This window comes from Solanum lycopersicum, chromosome 12 (genome assembly GCF_036512215.1).
Source record: "Solanum lycopersicum chromosome 12, SLM_r2.1".
NCBI lineage: Eukaryota > Viridiplantae > Streptophyta > Magnoliopsida > Solanales > Solanaceae > Solanum > Solanum lycopersicum.
Window position 1 is genome coordinate 34,218,139 of NC_090811.1, and position 23,223 is coordinate 34,241,361.

Sequence of the window (23,223 nt, forward strand, 5' to 3'; positions counted from 1 at the left end):
GCATATGAGGCTAAGTTTCGTGCACTATCAAGATATGCCACTCAACTCTGTTTCAGTCCTCAAGAGCGAATTCGCCGTTTTGTGAAGGGGTTGAGGTCAGAATTGTGGATTTCGGCCTTACAGATAGCGGCAACGGCAAAATCCTTCCAAGAGGTGGTAGACTTTGTGATAGAAGTGGAAGGAGTGAAGCCAGACGACTTCCCTACGACATCGACATCAAAAAGGTTTCGAAAGGGAGGTGAGTTTAATGGTTCTTACACTAGAGGACAGGGTTCGGGAAGTTACTCAGTCCGACCAATTCAGTCTTCACTACAGACTGTAGTTGGGGGACCACCTCAGACCGGTCGACACTTCTCCGAGGGGCCTATGAGTGACTCCAGAGAATGTTATGGATGTGGGGAGATTAGACATATTAGGAGAAATTGTCCCAGACCAAGTTATAGACCCCCAATAGCTAGAGGTAGAGGTGGTCATGGTAGAGGCCGTTATTCTGGAGGACGTGGTGGTCGAGGTAATGGTGGTCACCAAAACGGCAGAGGTAATGGGCATACTGGGGCCACTACATCACAACATGGTAGGGGCAACGGACAGACGAACGATAGGGCCCATTGTTACGCTTTCCCTGGGAGGTATGAAGCGGAGGCATCTGATGCTGTCATCACAGGTAATCTTCTGGTTTGTGATTGCATGGCTTTCGTATTGTTTGATCCTGCATCCACGTTTTCTTATGTATCTTCCTCATTTGCTAATGGTCTAAATTTACATTGTGAATTTCTTGATATGCCTATTCGTGTTTCTACTCCGGTGGGTGAGTCTGTGGTAGTTGAAAAGGTGTATAGGTCTTGTCTGGTGAACTTTGTGGGGAGCAACACCTATGTAGATTTGGTTATCTTAGAAATGGATGATTTTGATGTGATTCTGGGTATGACTTGGCTTTCTCCGCAATTTGCAATCTTGGATTGTAATGCTAAAACGGTGACGTTAGCCAAGCCTGGGACAGACCCGTTAGTGTGGGAGGGTGACTACACTTCCAATCCGGTCCGCATCGTCTCCTTTCTTCGTGCTAAGAAAATGATTAGTAAAGGGTGTTTAGCTTTCTTGGCACATCTCAAGGATGACACTACCCAAGTACCTTCGATTGAGTCGGTTTTAGTAGTTCGTGAGTTTCTGGATGTGTTCCCTACAGATTTTCCTGGTATGCCACCGGATAGGGATATTGACTTCTGTATTGATCTTGAACCCGGTACTCGCCCCATTTCTATACCCCCTTATAGAATGGCTCCCGCGGATTTAAGAGAGTTAAAGGCACAACTTCAAGAGTTATTGAACAAAGGCTTCATTAGACCAAGTGCATCCCCTTGGGGTGCTCCGGTTTTGTTTGTAAAGAAGAAGGATGGGAGTTTTCGAATGTGTATAGACTACAGACAACTAAACAAGGTAACCATAAAGAACAAGTATCCTCTTCTCCGCATTGATGACTTGTTCGATCAGTTACAAGGTGCTTGTGTCTTCTCTAAGATTGACTTGAGATCCGGTTATCATCAATTGAAAATACGGGCAACGGATGTGCCAAAGACTGCTTTTCGAATGAGGTATGGGCATTACGAATTTGTGGTGATGTCTTTTAGTCTTACGAATGCCCCTGCTGCGTTCATGAGCTTGATGAACAAGATTTTAAGACATATTTGGACCTCTTCGTGATCGTATTTATTGATGATATACTAGTATACTCAAAGAGCAAGAAGGAACATGAAGAGCATTTGAGAATGGTATTGGAAATGTTGAGGGAGAAAAAGCTTTATGCCAAGTTCTCTAAGTGTGAGTTTTGGCTAGATGCAGTGTCCTTCTTTGGGCACGTGGTTTCTAAGGATGGAGTGATGGTGGATCCTTCTAAGATTGAGACAGTGAAGAATTGGGTGAGACCTACTAATGTGTCAGAAATAAGGAGCTTTGTTGGGTTAGCTAGCTACTACCGTCGATTTGTCAAGGGATTCTCTTCTATTGCTTCCCAATTGACGAACTTGACTAAGCAGAATGTTCCATTTGTATGGTCGGACGAATGTGAGGAAAGCTTTCAGAAGCTCAAGACTTTGTTGACTACCGCACCTATCCTTACCTTGCCAGTAGAGGGTAAGAACTTCATTCTTTATTGTGATGCATCCTATTCTTGTTTGGGTGCAGTACTAATGCAAGAGAAGAGTGTGATTGCTTATGCTTCAAGGTAACTAAAAGTGCATGAACGTAACTATCCAACTCATGATTTGGAATTGGCTGCGGTAGTGTTTGCATTAAAGCAATGGAGACACTACTTATATGGGGTTAAGTGTGAGGTCTACACGGATCATCGTAGCCTTCAGTATGTCTTTACTCAGAAAGATTTGAACTTGAGACAGAGAAGATGGATGGAACTACTGAAGGACTACGACATCACCATTTTGTATCATCCGGGGAAGGCGAACATTGTGGCGGATGCTTTAAGTAGAAAAGCGGGAAGCATGGAAAGTCTAGCTCACTTGCAAGCCTCTAGACGCCCATTAGCTAGAGAGGTTCAGACTCTAGCTAACGACTTGATGAGATTAGAAGTAAATGAGAAGGGAGGATTGTTGGCTTGTGTGGAGTCAAGATCTTCCTTTCTTGACAAAATTAAGGGAAAACAGTTTGATGATGAGAAACTAAGAAGAATTCAAGATAAAGTATTGCGAGGGGAGGCTAAGGAAGCACAAATCGATGAGGAAGGTGTTTTGAGAATCAAGGGAAGGGTATGTGTACCCCGCGTCGATGATTTGATCAACACTATTCTGACAGAGGCTCATAGTTCAAGGTACTCTATACATCCGGGTGCAACCAAGATGTATCGTGACCTAAAGCAACACTTTTGGTGGAGTAGAATGAAGAGTGATATTGTTGACTTTATTGCCAAGTGTCCAAACTGTCAACAAGTAAAGTATGAACACCAAAGGCCCGGAGGAACACTTCAGAGAATGCCCATTCCGGAATGGAAGTGGGAAAGAATTGCAATGGACTTTGTGGTTGGTCTTCCAAGGACAATGGGTAAGTATGACTCCATTTGGGTGATTGTTGATAGGTTAACTAAATCTGCTCATTTCATTCTGGTAAAGGTGACTTACAATGCAGGAAAGTTAGCCAAACTTTACATCTCGAAAGTGGTGCGGTTGCATGGGGTTCCACTATCCATCATATCAGATAGAGGTACGCAGTTTACTTCTATGTTTTGGAAAACATTGCATGCGGAATTTGGTACTAGGTTGGACCTTAGTACTGCGTTCCATCCTCAGACCGATGGTCAGTCTGAAAGGACGATTCAAGTGTTGGAGGATATGCTTCGTGTGTGTGTGATAGAGTTTGGTGGTCATTGGGATAGCTTCCTACCCTTAGCGGATTTTTCATACAATAATAGCTATCACTCAAGTATTGATATGGCTCCGTTCGAAGCATTGTATGGTAGGAGATGTAGGTCTCCCATTGGTTGGTTTGATGCATTTGAGGTTAGGTCTTGGGGTACTGACCTTTTGAGGGATTCGATAGAGAAAGTGAAGTCTATTCAAGAAAATCTTCTAGCGGCGCAAAGTAGACAAAAAGAATATGCAGATCGAAAGGTTAGAGACTTAGAGTTCATGGAAGGTGAACAAGTCTTGTTGAAAGTTTCGCCCATGAAAGGGGTGATGCAGTTTGGAAAAAGGGGTAAACTAAGTCCAAGGTACATTGGACCATTTGAAGTACTCAAGCGAGTAGGGGAGGTGGCTTATGAGTTAGCCTTGCCCCAGAGCTGTCCGGAGTACATCCGGTATTCCATGTGTCGATGTTGAAAAGATACCACGAGGATGGGAACTACATTATCCGTTGGGATTCAGTTTCTCTTGATGAGAACTTGTCTTAATAGGAGGAGCCTGTTACTATTTTAGATAGAGAAGTTCGCAAGTTGAGGTCAAGAGAGATTGCATCCATCAAGGTGCAATGGAAGAATCGACCGGTTGAAGAAGCCACTTGGGAGAAGGAGGCGGATATGCGAGAAAAATACCCACATCTGTTTACAGATTCAGGTACTCCTTTTTGCCCTTGTTTTCCTTCTTTTGATCATTCGGGGACGAACGATGGGTAAATTGGTATCTAATGTAACGACCCATTTAGTCATTTGAGCAACAGACTGCAATTCTGGAAAAACTGGCAGAAGCGACGGACCCCACGACGGAACGTCATGGGTACGACGGACCGTCGAGGGTGTCTAGTCCCAAAACACTTAGAAATTATGAAATTTGGGTGCTGAAATCGACTCTCTGAACTCTGAGACGGACACGCACAACGGACCGTCATAGGCACGACGGACCGTCGTGATCCACCGTTTCAAAACACTTCAACTCTTGAGAATTTGGTACAGGGAACGATTCTCTGAACTCTGTGACGGACACGCAGGACGGACCGTCATAGGTGTGACGGACCGTCACAGACCCTTGGTGGAAATATTGGGTATCTGAACCTTGCGACGACCTGCAGGACGGACTGTCGCAGGCACAACGGCCCGTCACAGGTTGCGCAAATCCCAGGCAGAGTCGGATTTCTGGTGAAGTTTTAAGGGACGTTTTTGGACTATTCTTTCCTTAATTATAGATTTCGTGGGTTTATATTAATAACTCAAACTCTTGGGGGTTAAAAGAGGTAATCCTAAGTTAATTAGTGGGGTATTATTGCCATATTTTATTCTTAATTATATGTTAACTAGGGTAAAGGAAAGAGGGTTTGAATAAAGAAAATAGAGAGAACAAGGAGAGAGGGAAATAGATCGATCAAGAGGTAGAGGGAATATCAAAGCTTGGGAAATTGCTTGTTGATTCCAATTCTTCGGTGGAGGTAGGTTATGGTTTTCATGCTTTCATAGTAAACTCTTAATAGAGAATGATATGTATTGGTAGTATTGTAAACCCTACTATATGCTTAATTGTATGTTTGCATGAATATGATTATGTTATTGTGATAAGATAAGCATGATGAAAATATTGAATCCCAAATCTTGAAAAGAAACTTTAATATACATTATTAATGATGATGCCTTGGTATAGAAGAAGGCTTGATGAATTAAAGTAATGGGATTGATGGTGCCTTGGTATAGTAGAAGGCTTGATGAATTAAAGTAATGGGATTGAGGATGCCTTGGTATAGAGAAGGCTTGATGATTTACAGAATGATATTAGTGGATCGGGTGTCACGAACCGACACGTAGAATTAGTGGATCGGAGTGTCACGTACCGACACATAGTATTAGTGGATCGGGTGTCACGAACCGACACGTAGAATTAGGGGATCGGGTGTCACGAACCGACACGTAGAATTAGGGGATCGGGTGTCACGAACCGACACGTAGAATTAGGGGATCGGGTGTCACGAACCGACACGTAGATTTTGGGGATCGGGTGTCACGAACTGACACGTAGATTTAGGGGATCGGAGTGTCACGTACCGACACAAGAGGATTAATGAATATGAGGGAGCGGAGTGTCACGTACCGACACAAGAGAAATAAAGATAATGAATCTTGAAAGATGTTAATATACTCAATCTAACGAACATGATTCCCAAATGAGTATGGTATTGGGGCTTGAGTCCTCATGTGTGAACTTGAGGGTAATTGTTAGTGATATAGTGCTTGTTGTTGCTACATGTTGAGTATCATAGTTGATTTTATGATATTACTTGATATATACTGTTTTCTATTTTGAGTTGGCCGATGATATCTACTCAGTACCCGTGCTTTGTACTGACCCCTACTTTTATGTTTTTCTTCTTGTTATTGGTGGAGTGCAGCAAACGTGCCGTCATCTTCGACTCAACAGTAAGTCAAGTCAGTCTTAATCACACCGGATCTTCTGGGTGAGCTAACGCTTCTAGCTTGGACTGAATCTTCTCCTTCATGTCTTGATGCCTTGAACCTCCGGCATGGACTAGATTCTTATGTATTTTTAGCTTTTAGAAACTCTTAGAATTAGTAGTTTAAAGTAGATGTTTTTGTGATGATGACTTCCAGATTCTGGGGATAATGATAAGTTTCTGAGTTATAGAAGTTGATTATTGATTTTACTTATGAGCTTAAGTCTTCTGCATTACTTTCTGTTGATAATATATTGAAATGTTAAGGTTAGATTTGTTGGTTCGCTCACATAGGAGGGTAAGTATGGGTGCCAGTCGCGGCCCGGATTTGGGTCGTGACATTGACGGTGAAATCATCACTGAAGAGTTGGGTTTGTTTGAAATTTCCCCCAAAACCAACCCAAGAAGTTTTCCGTATAGTGTGAAGCAGCAGTGTTGGGACAAGGCGGAGAAAGTCAAGGGAAGAGACCTGGACCGATGGCGCCGAGACCCATTGGGCAATACAATCTTTCGGAAGCTTGTCGGCTGTCCTGGTTGTCTCTGCCATGACTATGACCATATAATTCCCTATTCTAAGGTACTTTTCTCATACAAGTTTGGGATTGAGGAGTAGTTATGCATAAGCTTTGTTTAAAATATTGAGTTTTGATGCTGTTCTCTGCAGCAGGTTTTGGGTATTTCAACATACTTGTTTTCAACTACTGTTTTCCTTGATTTTTTGTGTTTATGATGAATGACAGTATAGCAGATTTAATCCCTCAAAGATGAGGGGAAATAGTACTGATAACTTGATGATATGTACGAATACAGGACACTCCTATTGGCTAATAATGCAACACATGCATTAGATTTTTTTATTATCAGAAAATAACCAAACTTAAAAACTTTACACTTCTAGTGTTCTAACATTTTGACCCGATGGGGAGGCCAATCTGAATTTTCTTTTTAGAACAAGAATGTAAGCAGACATCCAAAGATGCCCGAAATTGCTTTTCAAGGAACAGTTTCCAATAAATGTGGTAGAAATTTTTGAATGTCCAAATTTGACTATAAAGATGGAGAAGTGGGGTGAACAATGACTAAAATGCAGGTGCCAATAGTGTTTGGAAAGACGAGGTATTGCTGGAAAGCCATTTGAAAGTAGTTTTGTTTAGGATTGGTATAACACACACCTTAGTGATGAAGCTAGGCACGAGATTGATTGATGCTTCATCTTGCTGGCTTCTAGCAAGTACCAAAGTATTAAGGTGTGTGCTCTATGCCTTTGGACTAGTTTTGCAGAGTATGTCACCAACAATAAATTGAGCCTGCAAGGATATTTTTAATTGATAGTGGTATGTTATGAGTGAATATGCTAGTAATTAGGAACATAAGATTATAAATCTAGCATGAGAAAACTAGTTAGGAACTTTTAATAAGTGACTAAAACTGCATTTTAGTGATATTGAACTTGATTGACATGTCATTTCAAGGCTCAACTCCAAATCAGTTGGGTCAGTTAACAATGACCCAAAAAATGTTGGATCGGTATCATGAATCCTTTCTTTACATTCTAATATTTTGATAATTTCTCATGGCCAGAGTATTTCTAAGCTAACCATCAGCCTATGCAATAATCTTTTGTTCGGGTTTTGGCATATGCTATTCTTGCAATATGCAGATAGACACAGTTTGATGATATTATTTTACTTGATAATTCTATCTCTTTTAGTTCTTTTTCATATAATTGTTGCCTCTTGTATTTATATAATATCTATTATCTTTTGTTGTTGTGAGAAATATATGGGAAAAATATTATTGAATTGTGTATCTAAACTATTACATTGAGACCCTATTTATAGACACTACATTAAAATCCTTTTCCAAGTAGGATTTCTATTCCTATTTCTATTCCTATTTTAAGTAGGAAATACTTATTTCTATTCTAGCACCCCCCCCCCCCTTCAAGCTGGTGCATACAAATCATATGTACCTAGCTTGTTACAAATGTAATTAATACGAGGACCTATGAGGGACTTGGTGAAGATATCTGCAAGCTAATCATTTGACTTCACGAATTTTGTAACAATATCTCTTGAGAGTATCTTTTCTCTGACAAAGTGGCAGTCAATCTTAATGTGCTTAGTATTTTCATGTAACACTAGATTTGATGCGATATGAAAAGCCACTTGATTATCACATAATAGTTCTATTTGATCAATTTTGCCAAATTTTAGTTCTCCCAACAATTGTTTGATCCAAACTAGCTCACAAGTAGTTGTCGCCATTGCTCGATATTCTAATTTCACACTAGATCGAGCAACCACATTCTGTTTCTTACTCTTCCAAGACACCAAATTACCTCTTACTAAAACACAATATCCAGATGTCAAACGTCTATCAGAGGGTGATCCTGCCCAGTAAACATTTGTATATCTAATGATTTTGAACAGGGGAAGTCATAAAATGACTTACAACACTCACAGGAAAAGAGATGGCAGGTCTAGTCACTATAAGATAATTCAACTTTCCAACGAGCCGTCTTATCCTGGAAGGAGTTTAACATTGGGATCCATAGGAGTGTCAGTAGGTCTACATCAGATCATTCTTATATCCTCAAGAATGTCTAAGGCATACTTGCGTTGGGAAATAACTATACCTGATCTAGACTAAGCAACCTCAATACCTAGAAAATACTTTAATTTGCCAAGGTCTTTAGTCTTGAAATGCTTAAAGAGATGTTGCTTCAAATCGGTGATACCATCTTGATCATTATCGGTGATAACAATATCATCAACGCAATTTACCAAATAGATACGTCGACTTTGTGTTGAATGATGATAAAACACCGAGTGATCAGCTCCACAAAGATTCATGTCAAACTGTTGAAATATTGTGCTGAATTACTGTGTTGAACTTCCTAAACCAAGCTCGAAGAGACTGTTTCAGACCATAAAGTTCACCAATGCAATCAACATATAGACCTTTTCCTGAAGATCACCATGCAGAAAAGCATTCTTAATGTTCAACTGATGAAGAGTACAATGCGGAAAGACAGTTATAGATATAATAAAAAGGCAGACAGATGCTATTTTAGCCACAGGAGCAAAAGTGCCACTATAATCTAGCCCAAATATCTGAGTTTACCCTTTGGAAACAAGGCGAGCCTTAAGTTGATCAACCTGACCATCTGGGCCAATTTTGACTGCATAATCCCAACAACAACCAATTGTAGATGTCCCTGCACGAAGGGAGACAAGCTTCCCAGTACAACTTTTATGCAAAGCAGACATTCATCAATCATAGCCTGTCTCCATGCAGACGAGAAAGTGCTTCACCTGTAGTTTTAGGGATGGAAATAGAGGACAAAAATGACACAAAGGCATAACACAGTGATGATAGACAATGATAACTTAAGAAGATATAATGTGGGTTAGTATTTTGAGTGGATCGTATACCTTTTTGAAGTACAAGTGGTTGGCGAAGAGGAGGCAAGTCTGCAATAGGAGCAGCAGGGTTTGGCACATGAGATGAATCACTTGGGACTAGGGCTAGACGTGGACGACGATGATAAGTTAGTAGTAGTTGCACTACAACTGGAGATATAGAAGTAACTGTAGATTCCTCAAAGGTTGGCATCGGGAAAACCTGAGGTATTGGTAAGACCATAGATACATCAGGATGATCATAAGATGTATAATAAGGCTGAGACTAAAAAAATGCAACATCAGCGGACATAAGGTATAGATGAAGATCATGTGAATAACAATGATACCCTTTTTGAACTCTAGAGTAACCAAGAAAGACAAATACAAGCTAATTCATCTTTCTCTGGGCTAAATTATGAACAAAGCATATGCTTCCAAAGACACGATGGAGGATAGGATAGAGATGTGACAGAGGAAATAGTATGGAAAGCGGAACCTAATTCTGAATAGAAGAAGAGGGAATTCTGTTAATTAAATAACAAGATGAAAGGACTGCATCGCCCCAAAAACCCAGCGGAACATGGGATTCTATGAGGAGAGTGCAAGCAGTTTTTATGAGATGCCTATTCTTTGTTTCTGCGACACGATTTTGCTCAAGAGTGTATAGACAAGATGTTTGGTTAATAATTCCTTGGTGAGACATAAATTCCTGAAACTGGAATGATAAGTATTCTAACGTATTATCACTACGGGAACCACAAATAGAAACACCGAACTGATTTTTTATTTCAGCAAAGAAACCTTTGAATATAGAAAATAACTCAGAATAATCTTTCATTAAGAAAACCCCCAAGTGCATCTCGAATAATAATCAATGAAACTAATAAAATAACGAAATCCTAAGGTTGAACTAACTCTACTAGGACTCTAAAAATCAGAATGAATTAATGAAAAACTAGACTTTGAACGACCCTCAGTACTACATGAAAATGTAGCACAAGTGTGTTTCCTAAGTTGACACTACTTACAATCTAATGTGGATAAACTAGACAAACTAGGCACCATTTTTTGCAGTTTGGATAGACTTGGATGTCCCAAACGTTTGTGAATTAGAATCTGGGAAATTTGTAACGGAGCATGATATAAAGAATTAGAAGAGGTAAGATAGTAAAGACCTTCTGATTCATGTCCTGTTCCAATTGTTCGTCCCATACTACGGTCCTGCATGAGAAAAAAATCATGAAAAAAAGTTATGCTACAATGTAGGTCTTTCATCAAACGACTAACCGATGCTAGATTAGAAGGAGAACGAGGGACATAAAGAACAGAGTCTAGGGTGACAGAAGATACGGATTTGGCTTTTCCAACCCCTTTGGTTTTGTTTGGATTCCATTGGCTAAAATAATAGCTGGAAGAGATTGTGAATAAATAATATCTAACAAAAGTGATTTATACTAAGGATATGATCAAAAGCCCCCGAGTCTCAGACCCATGATCCAAGAGTGCTAGACTGTGACACACAAGTCAAAGAATTACCACAACAAAAACATCAGGTTGTGCAACCGAAACTACTTATGGAGATTTTTGTTTATTTGCACTATACTGAAGGAACTCTCTATATTCCTTTAGAACAACAAAATCAAAACTGGGTGGCGGACCATGTAAAATATAACATATGTCTCGAGTGTGTCCAAGGTTATGACAATGACTATACTTGTATTGAGGTTTTCCAAAACGTTGTTTACTTGCGCAATTTCGAAGGAACTCGTTGATACGCTCAAACTTACTTCTCAAATGAGAAGTAAAGCGGTCGCGTCAAGTAAATAACCCAACTAGTGAGGTTGGGATCGTTCCCACAAGGAAAATAGTCTAGACTTAACTTTAACTTGTTATTACTATTGTTCGGTTGATGATTTCCTTAGAAAGTGAAAGCATAAAAAGGGGGGTTTGTATTTCCTAATGAGTAAAAATAACTAACGAACTTGAAAGAGACACTTAACAGCTTTTAATGTTGGGTTTTAATCAATTAATTAAAGTAACTAGGGTTTACGTGTTCCCCACAGGTTCATAACTTGATAATTCTAACTATAACAATTCTTTCCTAGTATCTTGCATGCAAAGTGATAAGTTATGTATTTCTAAATCCTTGGTCCGGCATCTAGAAAATCTCACTCCGCACCTTGGTCCGGCTGCGTGTGTTGCTTTCCTAACCCTTATCTTTACCTCATATTAAGCATCGTATTCGATATTTGACTAAGTTATTACCTCGTACCAATCAATACTAGCCTATTAGATAGCATACACTAAATCTATGTTAATAATTCTTTTACTATTATCTACCTCCTTGGTCCGGCAAGTAGCATTAAGGCGAGTTCTAACGTTGATCATCCGTTAAAAAGACTTCTAAGCGAAAGAATTATTAATACATGCAAGACACTATTCTAGAATTGTTATTTTAGCTAGGGTTTATCTCATTATTTGCCTATGATTCCCACAACCCTAGTTATGGAGTTTAGTTCCTCATAGCCATAAACACAATATTCAAATATGTTAAACAAGAATTCATGTACTTACTTCAATGAGAAAGAATAAAGTCAGAAAATTTGCTTGATTAATCACCAAAAATCACTTGTAATAATCTCTAAAAATCAAACACTCAAACACAAAGTCTAATAATATGATGTTTTATCTCACAGAGTCTATCCTCATAAAGGAGGTTTTTTGAACTATTTATAAAAAAATAAAAACCTAATTAAACAAGGATTCTAATTATTGGAAATCTGCTAAAACGCGGCTGGGTCGACGGACAACGCGACGGGCCGTCGTGGTCATGACGGACCGTCGTGGACTCCGTCGTCCCATACTTGATGCAATTTCTTCTGCTGCTTTCTTCATTCCCCTCGACGGCAAGTGTGACGGACCGTCATAGGCACAACGGTCCGTCGAGGGTCTCATTTCAAAATACTTCAACTTTTGGAATCTGGGTACAGGGATCACTTCTCTGATCTTCACGACGAACCTGCAGGACGGACCGTCATAGCCATGATGGACCGTCACAAGCTTCGTAATCCCACACTTTGTCAAACTTCCCCATCTTCCTTCAGCAGCTTCTCTACGCTGCCACCTACGGACCGTCACAGGCACGACGGACCGTCATAAGCTCCGTACGTGGTCTCTTCTGCATTTTTCGCTCAAAATCTCCGCATTCAGCTTTGGACAGATTTCCTGCAAAACAAAGAGAAACTTATATCAAAATTAGCACAAAAAAGGCTTTCGGACACACTAAACTTTAAAAAAAATTATACTGTGAAACCACGGTATATCAACACCCTCAACTTAAATTCGTTGTTTGTCCTCAAGCGACGCACTATGACTCACTACACAATCTTTGTACAATAGTATTCATGTTTTATCCTTTGCAATCATTTGGCTATCAATCCCGATTAATCTCATCAAATCTATGCATGCTATCACTATTAGGCTTGAATTTTGTGGGATTTGAACATGACACAGACTCACCATGCACTAACACCTATCCTCTTCAATTTGTCAGCGAGGTGCTAACAATTCCGGTATTGCAACTAGTGTCCTCACTTTAGAACAAAATCCTTATTTTTCACACAATGATTTCAGTTTGAGTATAAGGATTACATTTCAACACTCGCTCTCAGAACAAAGTCACACTCATTCATACCTATTGCCATAAGCTTGCCCTTATTTTCACTGCCTTAAGTTTGCTATACAACCCTTAGGATCACGATAGGACTTTTTTAGCTTGTAACGTAGGCTCAGAGTCAGGTAGGGTATATTTAGGTATACTTTAGTGACTTTTTTCCCTCCTTGACATATCGGCTAAACCTTCCACTTTCTATCACTTTATCTCGCCCAGTTTCTCCTATTCTTTCACCTTGTTGTTTCCCTTCTTTCTTCATTTGTGTAAGTAACTCTTTCTTGTTTGTAATTCTTGAATATTTCTCTTTTTCTTTCCTTTTCTTTCAACGAGTTCTTGAGTCACTTTACTTTTGTTCTTTCTCACTCTTTGTTCTTTCAACCACACTTTCCAGAGCATTCCTCAAAACAGCCACCCTCAACTCATGGCTTTGCCATGAGTCAAGGTACACAATACCCAAAGTCGGGTCAGGGCCATAACGAAGGTTGTTTATGCATTAGACACCCTCAACTTATGCTTTTGGCATAAGCTGAGGTGCACATGTCCAAGGAGGGACCAGGGCCAACATATTGTTCCCAGAAAAGATCAGTTGGGGTGAAAAGAAAGGTCTAATTTTAAGCTCACATTATTTGGATCAAAGAAGGATAACTTTCATTTGGTTTCTTTTATTTAGGCTAGAAATGGGCTATATTTAATAAGGGCCTATGATCCTTTCCTAATTGTCTGTTACAGCTTACTTTTAGCAGGACTAACCAGGCAAGTTCTAGCTCAGTACCAGTAGTGGACTATTTAACTTTCCTCACACTCACTTAACATCTCATCACTATACCAGATTATCAGACACCTGGTTTGACTTGAAGATTTAGGGTAATGCAATGGTGTAACTCTATTTCATGTTTAGAGCCACACAATTATCAGTTACTATGCCTAGTCATGAAACATTTTCCAGTTCTATCGGGATATCATTTTAGCCATCATGCTTCAGAGTTAAACTATGTACAAAAGATATAACGTGTCGGTTCAACAGAAAAAGTAATCAGTCTTTTGGGGAAAAAGAACACAGGCAAGAAAACCCCAAAAGAGGATAGTGAGTTGGGCTACTCGACTTCACCCTAACACTCACTTTCCATTTACCCCACCCCCAAAAAAAAAGCATGCAATTGTCCCTAATGCATAAAAAAATCTAAAGATTAGAGGGGTAGGTGAAGCAAACCTGTGGCGCATAGCACCGTTGATCAGCAAGCTGGTGGGTTCGGTTTCCAAGAACCCACATCCTCTGCAATCTGGACACCCTCAGTGGTGTCCTCAGCAATCTGGACACCCTAAGTGATGTCTTCAGCAACAACCGCACCATCAGTATTGCCTCCTGCTGTCTCTACAGTGCGGGAGCTAGACGCCCCAACCGCTATCTGCAATGCTCTGATTTGGTGTGCCTCCGCCTCAGCAAGTGAGGCTCTCCTCGCGGCCTCCATCTCTCGGTGCTCCTTCTTCCTTGCTCGCGCCTCATCCTCTGATCGACCCCTATGCCTCTTGGCACTCTCTCGAAGGGAAGGTGGGTGAATTTCTGAAGTAGCAAACATGGCCGCCAATACAGCATCCTCAACAGGCTCGACAGGCTCTGGCACTCTCGCCTCTAGGATCGTGTCGATGTCTGCACGAAGACTGTCGACTGCAGCCTGAAGAGTCGACACATCTACCGGAGGGGCTGGGCGGGCTAACACTCTCAACTCAAATGCATCTAGGCGCTGGTGAACCTCAGCAATCTTCCGCTGCATCTTCCTCTCCATACGCGCTTTAGACTCAGTAATAGACTTCTGCATCCACGGCTGGATATGATGCAGAAGAGTGGCCATTTGTGCCTCCAGTTTTTGGACCCTAGCAAGCGGGGCTAGTAACGGTAGAGGGGCTGTGCGAGAGGAGCTCGGGGCTAGGCTACTACCCGGGATAGACTCGACCGGGGTAGTGTCAGTGGACACCTGTGTAGCGGTGCGTGCCTGGGCCACCGTATCCGCAATATCATCAGCAAGTGGTGGAAGCTCGGGACGGGGCCCTCGACGCGGGGCCAACTCATTGGCCTCGTCTCTGATGAGGCCGACGTCAACGGTGCCCTACGGGGTCTTCAACTGATCTATGTGTCATATGGGCACACCTGCGGTCCTGCAAAGGGAAAAAATCATACACGGGAAGGGGTAGGTAGTAGTGACCTTGAATTCCCTCTCGTGCATGACTGCCTGGAGAAGCCATGCAAAGTCGACCTCGAATCCGGCTATCATCGCCGCTATCAACACTGCTCGATCCCAAGTGACGACGTTATCAACAACTGTGGGGGAAAGGCAGTGACGGACGAGCAGCCACAAGAACTTCGCGATGAACGTGAGGTTGGCCTTCTTGATGGCCCCCTTCGGCTCAGTGACCCAATCTGCACCCTTTCCGTCGACTGATAGGTGCAGGGCCATCCACCTCTTAGTGGTATCTCTCATTGACTGCTCGCGCAAGAACTGGCCATCCTTCACTATCTGCAAGCGGTAGTCAAACTCGACAATGTGGGGAGTCCGCGTAGCATCTGCACTCTCTCCGTATAGGAACTGGCGGATAGCTGGCAGGGAAATGTCAACCTGCACACCCCGGACTCGAACCTGCTCCAGTGGGGCCTGTTTAGCGAGAGCAGCCCGCCTATCGATCTATGATCGGAGAGTCCTACGTAGGATGCGTAGAACTCTCGGACCACTTCCTCGCTGTATCATCCCAACGGACGGGCTGTCCACTCTAAGCGATGCCTGGTGAATAGGTCGTGGATCTCCGGCATCGATGGGAGACTCCCTGTAAGTACCCACCACTCCAAGGTGAGTGTTCGAGTCATTACTCCTTTATCAGTCAGGAATTTAGCGTCGGAGTAAACTTGAAACTGGCCTTCGACGCACCACCGGTTTGGTTGGTCAGAGGCTGGGGTGAGGACCTGGGCTGGTGCGCCGGATGTAGAGTCTGAACTGTCAGCCTCATCAGACGAGGCTGACGCTGCAGCAGTGGCGGGTGCGGGAACCTCAGCAGAGCCTGAAGCTTCCTCGGACCAGGATACTTCTAAGGAGCCAGACGCTCCTTCCTCATGTGTGGCTGACCCAGAGGGTGTGCCGTCAGTGTGCGCTCCTCATCAGACTGGGAGGCAGTGACTACGCCGGACGCCACCGTCTTGGGTGTGGCCTCTGGGGGCACGTGCAGCACGGGAAGGTGCAGAAGTGCCTGGGGGCACATATTAAGGGTCCCGCTCATCATCAGAGCCTATGATCAAGTGTGCAGACGGGGCAACAGACTTGGATCGCCCGCGTGCGTAGGCTCAGTCTTGCTTGGGTGCCATAGTAGATAGTACCTGCAACGGATCACTATTAGTACGAGTAGTGTCAAACAAGACAGGCAAGCCTATACAACATAAAACATTTAAAATAGTGTGTTAGTGATAGTGAAACTGTATCACACAACGGGCTAGATGACGGCTCGTCGTGGATATGACGGACCGTCAGGAGGTCCGTCGTGTTGTACTTAGTCTATGTATATAGAAAGAACCCTGAAGGAGGGGTCTCTGACCATCATGACGGTCAAGCAGGACGGACCGTCATTGGTACGATGGTCCGTCGTAAGAGTCCGTCGTAGGACACTTAGAAAATGTTGGGAGACCCTTATCAGAGGGGTCTCTGACCATCATGACGATCGTGCAGGACGGACCGTCGTCGGTATGACGGTCCGTTGTAGGACACGTAGAAAATTTTGAGAGACCCTTAGAAACAGGGTCTCTGACAACCAGAATGGTTGTGCAGGACGGACCGTCGTGAAGACAACGGTCCATCACAGGCGTCGTTGGGCAGGGGTGCTAGGGCTTGTGCAACAGACCCTACGACGGTCCATCGTGTGGGCGACGGTCCGTCATCGGGGTCTCGTTCTGAGTAGCAGTGTTAGAACTGGGGGTACCCTACGCATCCATGATGAACCCTCATGGTCTTGTAGTGTGGTGGACCTATATGTGTCTATCCCAACGACCTAGGAAACTACCAAAGCAAAATCACCTATGCCTAGGGTTATCAACATGGCACATACGAACATTTTGAGTCTAGGTTTAGACATAATCATATAGAGGAAATAGTATATGACTAAGAACTAAGCTAATACTAACTACAAAACCAAAATGCAAGATAAATAAGTATAAATGTAGAGACACATACCTTGGAAATGGAGAAGAAAACAAACGGAGAATGATTCAGTTGGCAAGGTAGACACCTACAGCAGCAGCACCGACTAGTGGATGATAAGTATAAGGCTTAGGAGGATTTTGGGAGCAATGATCAGTGAGGGGAAGTGTGGAAGTTGAAAAGAGAGGGGAGATGAGGGGAATAAGGAAGTAATGGGGTGAGATATGGAGGGGGGAGTATAAACGGTCAGATTTTGAAAAGGGTCCAGCCGGGTCGGGTCGGGTATAATTCAGTAATCACGCGACGGTTCCCCGACGACGGTCCGTCGCATCTGTGACGAGCAATCGTAGGTTCCGTCGTGTGTGCCCTAATATTCAAAATGACAGAATACGTACCTGGTGTGACGGATGCATACAACGGTCCGTTGCATGCGCAACGGTCCGTCGTTGTATCCGTCAGTGGCTACTGCGGAGTAGTTTTCTGCAGAATTTCCTGGTGATGTGCCTGCAAATTTAAAACCCATTAATAGAAAAAATGCTACCATTATTAAAAAGATGATAAGTATTGGGTTGCCTCCCAACAAGCTCCTGATTTAATGTCGCGGCACGACTAGGGCCACTTGATTACTCAGACTTCATCAAGATGGTATGCCTCGATCACTTCATTCGCCGATTAAGCATGCCCGAGATAGATTTTTATGCGCTGTCCATTCACCTTGAACCGCACACCCTCCTTAGTTTCCAACTCAACTACTCCATGAGGGAATAGTTGAGTAACCGTGTAAGGACCAGTCCATTTGGACTTGAGTTTGCCTGGAAACAAGCGCAATCTAGAATTGAATAGAAGCACTAAATCCCCGACCATAAACTCTCGTTTTTCAATTTTGTTGTCATGATACTTCTTCATCTTTTCTTTATATAGGGCTGGGCTTTCATAGGCTTTCAAGCGAAATTCATCAAGTTCATTCAACCCATTTAACCGTTGCTCTGCAGCTTCGCTCCAATCCATTTTTAACTTCTTCATAGCCCACATGGCTTTATGCTCTAACTCAACCGGAAGATGACAAGCTTTCCTATATACAAGTTGGTATGGAGACATACCTATGGGAGTCTTATAAGCTGTCCGGTAGGCCCAAAGAGCATCATCAAGCCTCCTTGACCAATCCGTTCTACTAGCATTCACTGTTTTGGACAATATCTGTTTGATCTCCCGATTCGATACTTCAACTTTCCCACTAGTTTGAGGGTGGTAAGGAGTGGACACATTACGGTGAACACCGTATTTCTCCAATAACCCCTTGAACAATCTGTTGCAGAAGTAGGAGCTTGCAGAAGTAGGAGCCCCCATCACTAATAATGGCCCTTGGAGTGCCAAAACGGGAGAATATATTCTTTTTCAAGAATGCAGTGACACTCTTCACTTCATTGTTTGCGAGGGCTATGGCTTCGACCCATTTAGATACATAATCAACTGCTACAAGAATGTACTTCATCCCATGAGAACTCACGAAAGGGCCCATAAAGTCAATACCCCATACATCAAATAACTCAATCATAAGAATGGGGTTTAGAGGGAGCTCTTGCTTTCTTGAAATACCACCATCTCGTTGACATTTGTCACATGCTTTAGCAAACCCATGAGCATATTGATGAAGAGTTGGCCAATAGTAACCACATTGCAATATCTTGTGAGCGGTTCGTATACCACTGTGATGTCCGCCAACAGGTGAAGAATGGCATGCCTCCAACACACTCAACATTTCACATTCTGGCACACAACACCGAATAAGCCCATCGGCACAACTCCTATACAAGTACGGTTCATCCCAAAAGAACTTCTTCACATCGTACATGAACTTTTTCCTTTGATGAAAGGACAAGTCTGATGGAACAATATCACTAGCCAGATAGTTCGCAAAATCTGCGAACCATGGAATCAAGTCTTGTGAAGCAGCCAATACATGTTCATCGGGGAAAGTATCATCAATGTCAGTCTTATCCCCTAACTCTCTCATAGCTTCATCCTCTAGACGAGACAAATGATCAGCAACTTGATTTTCAGTCCCTATTCTATCCAGCACTTCAAAGTTAAATTCTTGCAGCAGTAATACCCAACGAATTAGCCTTGGTTTTGCATCCTTTTTCGCCATCAAATATCTCAATGCTGAATGGTCAGTATGCACTATAACTCTAGTACCTAGCAAATAGGAATGAAATTTCTCAAAAGCAAAGACTACTGCGAGAAGTTCTTGCTCAGTCACTGTGTAGTTCTTCTAGGCTTTATTTAGGGCTTTACTAGCATAGTAAATTGGGTGAAGGATATTGTTTCTTCTCTGTCCCAATACTACACCAAGAGCCACCCCACTGGCATCGCACATTACCTCAAATGGACTGTTCCAATACGGAGAAATAATGATAGGCGCAAACACTAACTTCTCTTTTAGCTCACCGAATTCTTTAAGACAGGATTCATCAAAACAAAATTTACATTCTTTCTCCAGCAATTTGCACAATGGGTGTGCAATCTTTGAAAAGTCTTTGATGAATCTCCGATAAAAACCTGCTTGCCCAAGAAAGCTTCTCACACCTTTCATAGAGATCGGCGGGGGAAGTCTCTCTATTACCTCAACTTTAGCTCGATCAACCTCTATGCCCTTTTCTGAAATGCGATGACCCAACACAATACCCTCTTTCACCATGAAATGACACTTTTCCCAGTTTAGTACCAAATTGCAGTCTTCACATCTCTTAAGAACCTCAGATAAATTGGTCAAGCACCGCTCGAATGAATCACCAACCACAGAAAAATCATCCATAAAAACCTCTATAGTATCCTCCACCATGTCAGAAAATATTGACATCATACATCTCTGAAAGGTTGCGAGTGCATTGCACAACCCAAACGGCATTCTTCTGAACGCAAAAGTCCCATATGGACAAGTGAAAGTGGTTTTCTCTTGATCTTCTGGTGCAATAGAAATCTTATTATACCCCGAATACCTATCAAGAAAACAATACCACCCTTTTCCGGCAAGTCTATCCAACATGTGATCCATGAAGGGCATAGAAAAATGGTCTTTTTCAGTCCATGAGTTCAGTTTACGGTAATCCATACACACCCTCCATCCAGTAACCGGTCTCATTGGAACAAGTTCATTCTTTTCGTTGGGGACCACAGTCATTCCCCCTTTCTTAGGTACACACTGAACCGGGCATACCCAACCACTATCGGCGATTGGATAGATTACTCCAGCATCCAACCACTTGATAATTTTCTTTTTCACAACCTCTTGCATAGGAGGATTCAAGCGTCTCTGGTGCTCAATACTCGGCTTATGATCAGGCATGAGTTGGATTTTATGAGAGCAAATACCAGGAGGGATCCGAATAATGTTCGCAATGGTCCACCCAATAGCTCTTTTGAACCTTTTTAGTACCTTCACCAAACTCTGAACCTGTTGTTCATCAAGGTCTGATGCAATGATTACCGGTAAAGTGTCACCATTTCCTAAGAATTCATACCTAAGATGAGGTGGGAGAGCTTTTAATTCAACTTTTGGAGCTTCCTCTGTAGATGGTTTAGCGGGTGGGGACTCACGATTCTTCATATCAAGCTCAAATTTCTTCGGCTTAAACCGAACATCACCTCGGTCAAGAGCCGCGACTAATGACTCATACTCTTCAATGCAATCGCTATCAAAGTTCATTATCACTGCCGCTAATTCTTCGACACCTAGACGTTCTTCTATTTGTGTCTCAAATGTCTCACCCATGTTGTAGCATATAGCAGATGCCGATTGGAGCTCACCACTCTGCCTCATGGACCTACAAATATTAAAGGTCACTTCCTCACTGTTCAACTGAAATTTCATTTGCCCCTTTTCCATGTCTACTAAGGCTCTTCCCGTAGCTAGGAATGGCCTCCCAAGGATAATAGGCACTTCAAAATCAACCTCACAATCAAGAATAAAAAAATAGACTGGAAAGATGAATGACTCCACTTTTACTAGCACATCACGAAGTATCCCTATGGGCCGTTTTACTGTTCGATCAGCCATCAGTAGCTGCATCGCAGTGGGCTTTGGGTCACCTAAACCCAACTTCTTGTAAACCGAGAGGGGCATGAGATTTATGCTTGCCCCCAGATCACATAATGCTTTCGCAAAATGTAATAGCCCGATTGTACAAGGAATAGTGAATGCACCCGGATCTTCTTTCTTTTGGACCAGAGATCTTGTAGCAATAGCACTGCAATGCTGTATTCTATCATCATCCTCAAAAGTAACCGATCTTTTCTTTGTGACCAAATCTTTCATAAACTTGGCGTAACCGGGCATTTGTTCTAAAGCTTCTACCAAAGGGACATTGAAAGAAATTTGCTTCAACATTGTTATAAAACGCCGATATTTTCCATCCTCAGTCTTTTTCACTAATCTTTGAGGAAATGGGGGTACCTTTTTAGGCACGGGAGTTACCTTTTTAGGCACTTCAGTATCTTCTGCACTGTTATCCTCTAAATTAGCATCAACATTTACCACTTTATCAGTGTCTTTTGTCACCTCATTCTCATTAGATGGCATAGGTGGGTCAATGGTTTGCTTGCCACTACGAGTAGTAATTGCCATACAATGTCAATCATTTTTAGGATTTTGGACAGTGTTTCTAGGAAGAGTGCCCGGTTGCCGTGTGTTCACAGTTGCAGATAATTAGGCCAATTGTAACTCAAGTTGCTTAATCGATATTGCATGTGTATCAACTTTTTGCCCAATACCCGCTAAATCATTCCTCAACTCTTTATTGTGCTCATCACTAGCATCGAACCCCCTCATATTTTATGCAACATATCCTCAACTCGCGACATACTACCTCCACCATCCCTAGGAGTAGCTTCACGATTTTGAGGAGGAACATAGGGTCCATTCCTGTCGTTTCTATTACCATAGTTACCCCTGTTGAAGTTGTTGTCGCGATTGTAGTTTCCATCTCGCACATAATGACCCTCACGATTGTAGTTACCATAGTTCCGACCTTGCTTCCCTTGACCTTGGCGCCAATTCTCCTTATTAGAGCCTTGGGCACTTGGTCGGAAACCCCCCATCTATTCATTTACTGCATAGGAATCCTCCTCATAATAACACTCATCGATTGGAGGTGGTGGTTTAGCCAAGTAGTTGACTGCATTAATCTTTTCTGCACCCCCAGTGACATGTTTTAGTACCAACCCAAGCTCAGTTCTCATCTGAGCCATTTCTTCACGAATATCATCTGTGGCTGGGTTGTGAGTGGACTGCACTGCGAAGGTGTTTCTCCCTGTATCGAACTTCCTAGTACTCCAAGCTTTGTTGTTACGGGAGATTTTCTCTAATTTCTCAGCGATCTCAGCATAAGGGCATTCTCCATAAGATCCACCTGCTATAGTGTCCAACACCGCTTTATTGTTATCATCCTGTCCCCGATAGAAGTATTCCTTCAATGACACATCATCAATACGGTGATTTGGAACACTTCTCAAGAATGAGGTGAATCTATCCCAAGAACAACTAACTGACTCTCCTGGTAGTGCCACAAAGTTATTCACCCTGTCTTTGTGGTTTAATTTCTTGGAGATCGGATAGTAGCGTGCTAGGAAGACATCCCGTAGTTGGTTCCAAGTGAAGATGGAGTTGTATGGGAGCTCAATAAACCACATAGCAGCCTTTCCTGTCAGTGAGAGAGGAAACACTCTGAGACCTATTACATCTAGATCCAAATTAGGCCTCCCCACACAACTTTTACACACTGACCTTACCTTAGCTATATGGGCATGTGGATCCTCAGAAGGTATCCCTGAAAACAAACCTCTGGCAGTGAGCATTTGCATCAGACTACTAGTTACCACAAAAGTGTGGCCTGTGGGTAGAGGGGGCAAGACAAGTGGCCCATCCGAGTCTGCGATGTTATCATACCCTCTGTAGTATGCTTGGGGCCGTGGAACGGGATTTTGTCCCCTCTGTTGATGTTCACCCGGAGCGTCGGGTAACATCTGACCATGAACGTCCACTAGATTTGGGATGTTCTGGTTTGGATCCTCATCATTTATTCTCAAGTTT

The 23,223-nt window shown here is 42.5% G+C and overlaps 1 protein-coding gene across 1 annotated transcript; it reads right to left on the reverse strand.

The window, feature by feature from the left end:
* Nucleotides 1-7,916: 7,916 nt before the first annotated feature.
* On the reverse strand, nucleotides 7,917-9,528 carry LOC138340326 (uncharacterized). Its single transcript, XM_069292041.1, has 5 exons — nucleotides 9,318-9,528; nucleotides 9,042-9,100; nucleotides 8,823-8,888; nucleotides 8,557-8,741; nucleotides 7,917-8,295 (listed from the first exon to the last, which is right to left on the reverse strand). Exons 1-5 carry the CDS (start codon nucleotides 9,526-9,528, stop codon nucleotides 7,917-7,919), a joined length of 900 nt encoding a protein of 299 aa, XP_069148142.1.
* Nucleotides 9,529-23,223: the final 13,695 nt, after the last annotated feature.

Bases quoted from the DNA above. Each gene is read 5' to 3' on its own strand.
- LOC138340326 (XM_069292041.1), bottom strand. From the start codon at position 9,528: ATGGTCTTACCAATACCTCAGGTTTTCCCGATGCCAACCTTTGAGGAA. The intron at 9,101-9,317 runs GTATACGATCCA...CCCTTCGTGCAG, and splicing joins ACCACTTGTACTTCAAAAAG to GGACATCTACAATTGGTTGT. The intron at 8,889-9,041 runs GTTGATCAACTT...ACTCTTCATCAG, and splicing joins AAATTGGCCCAGATGGTCAG to TTGAACATTAAGAATGCTTT.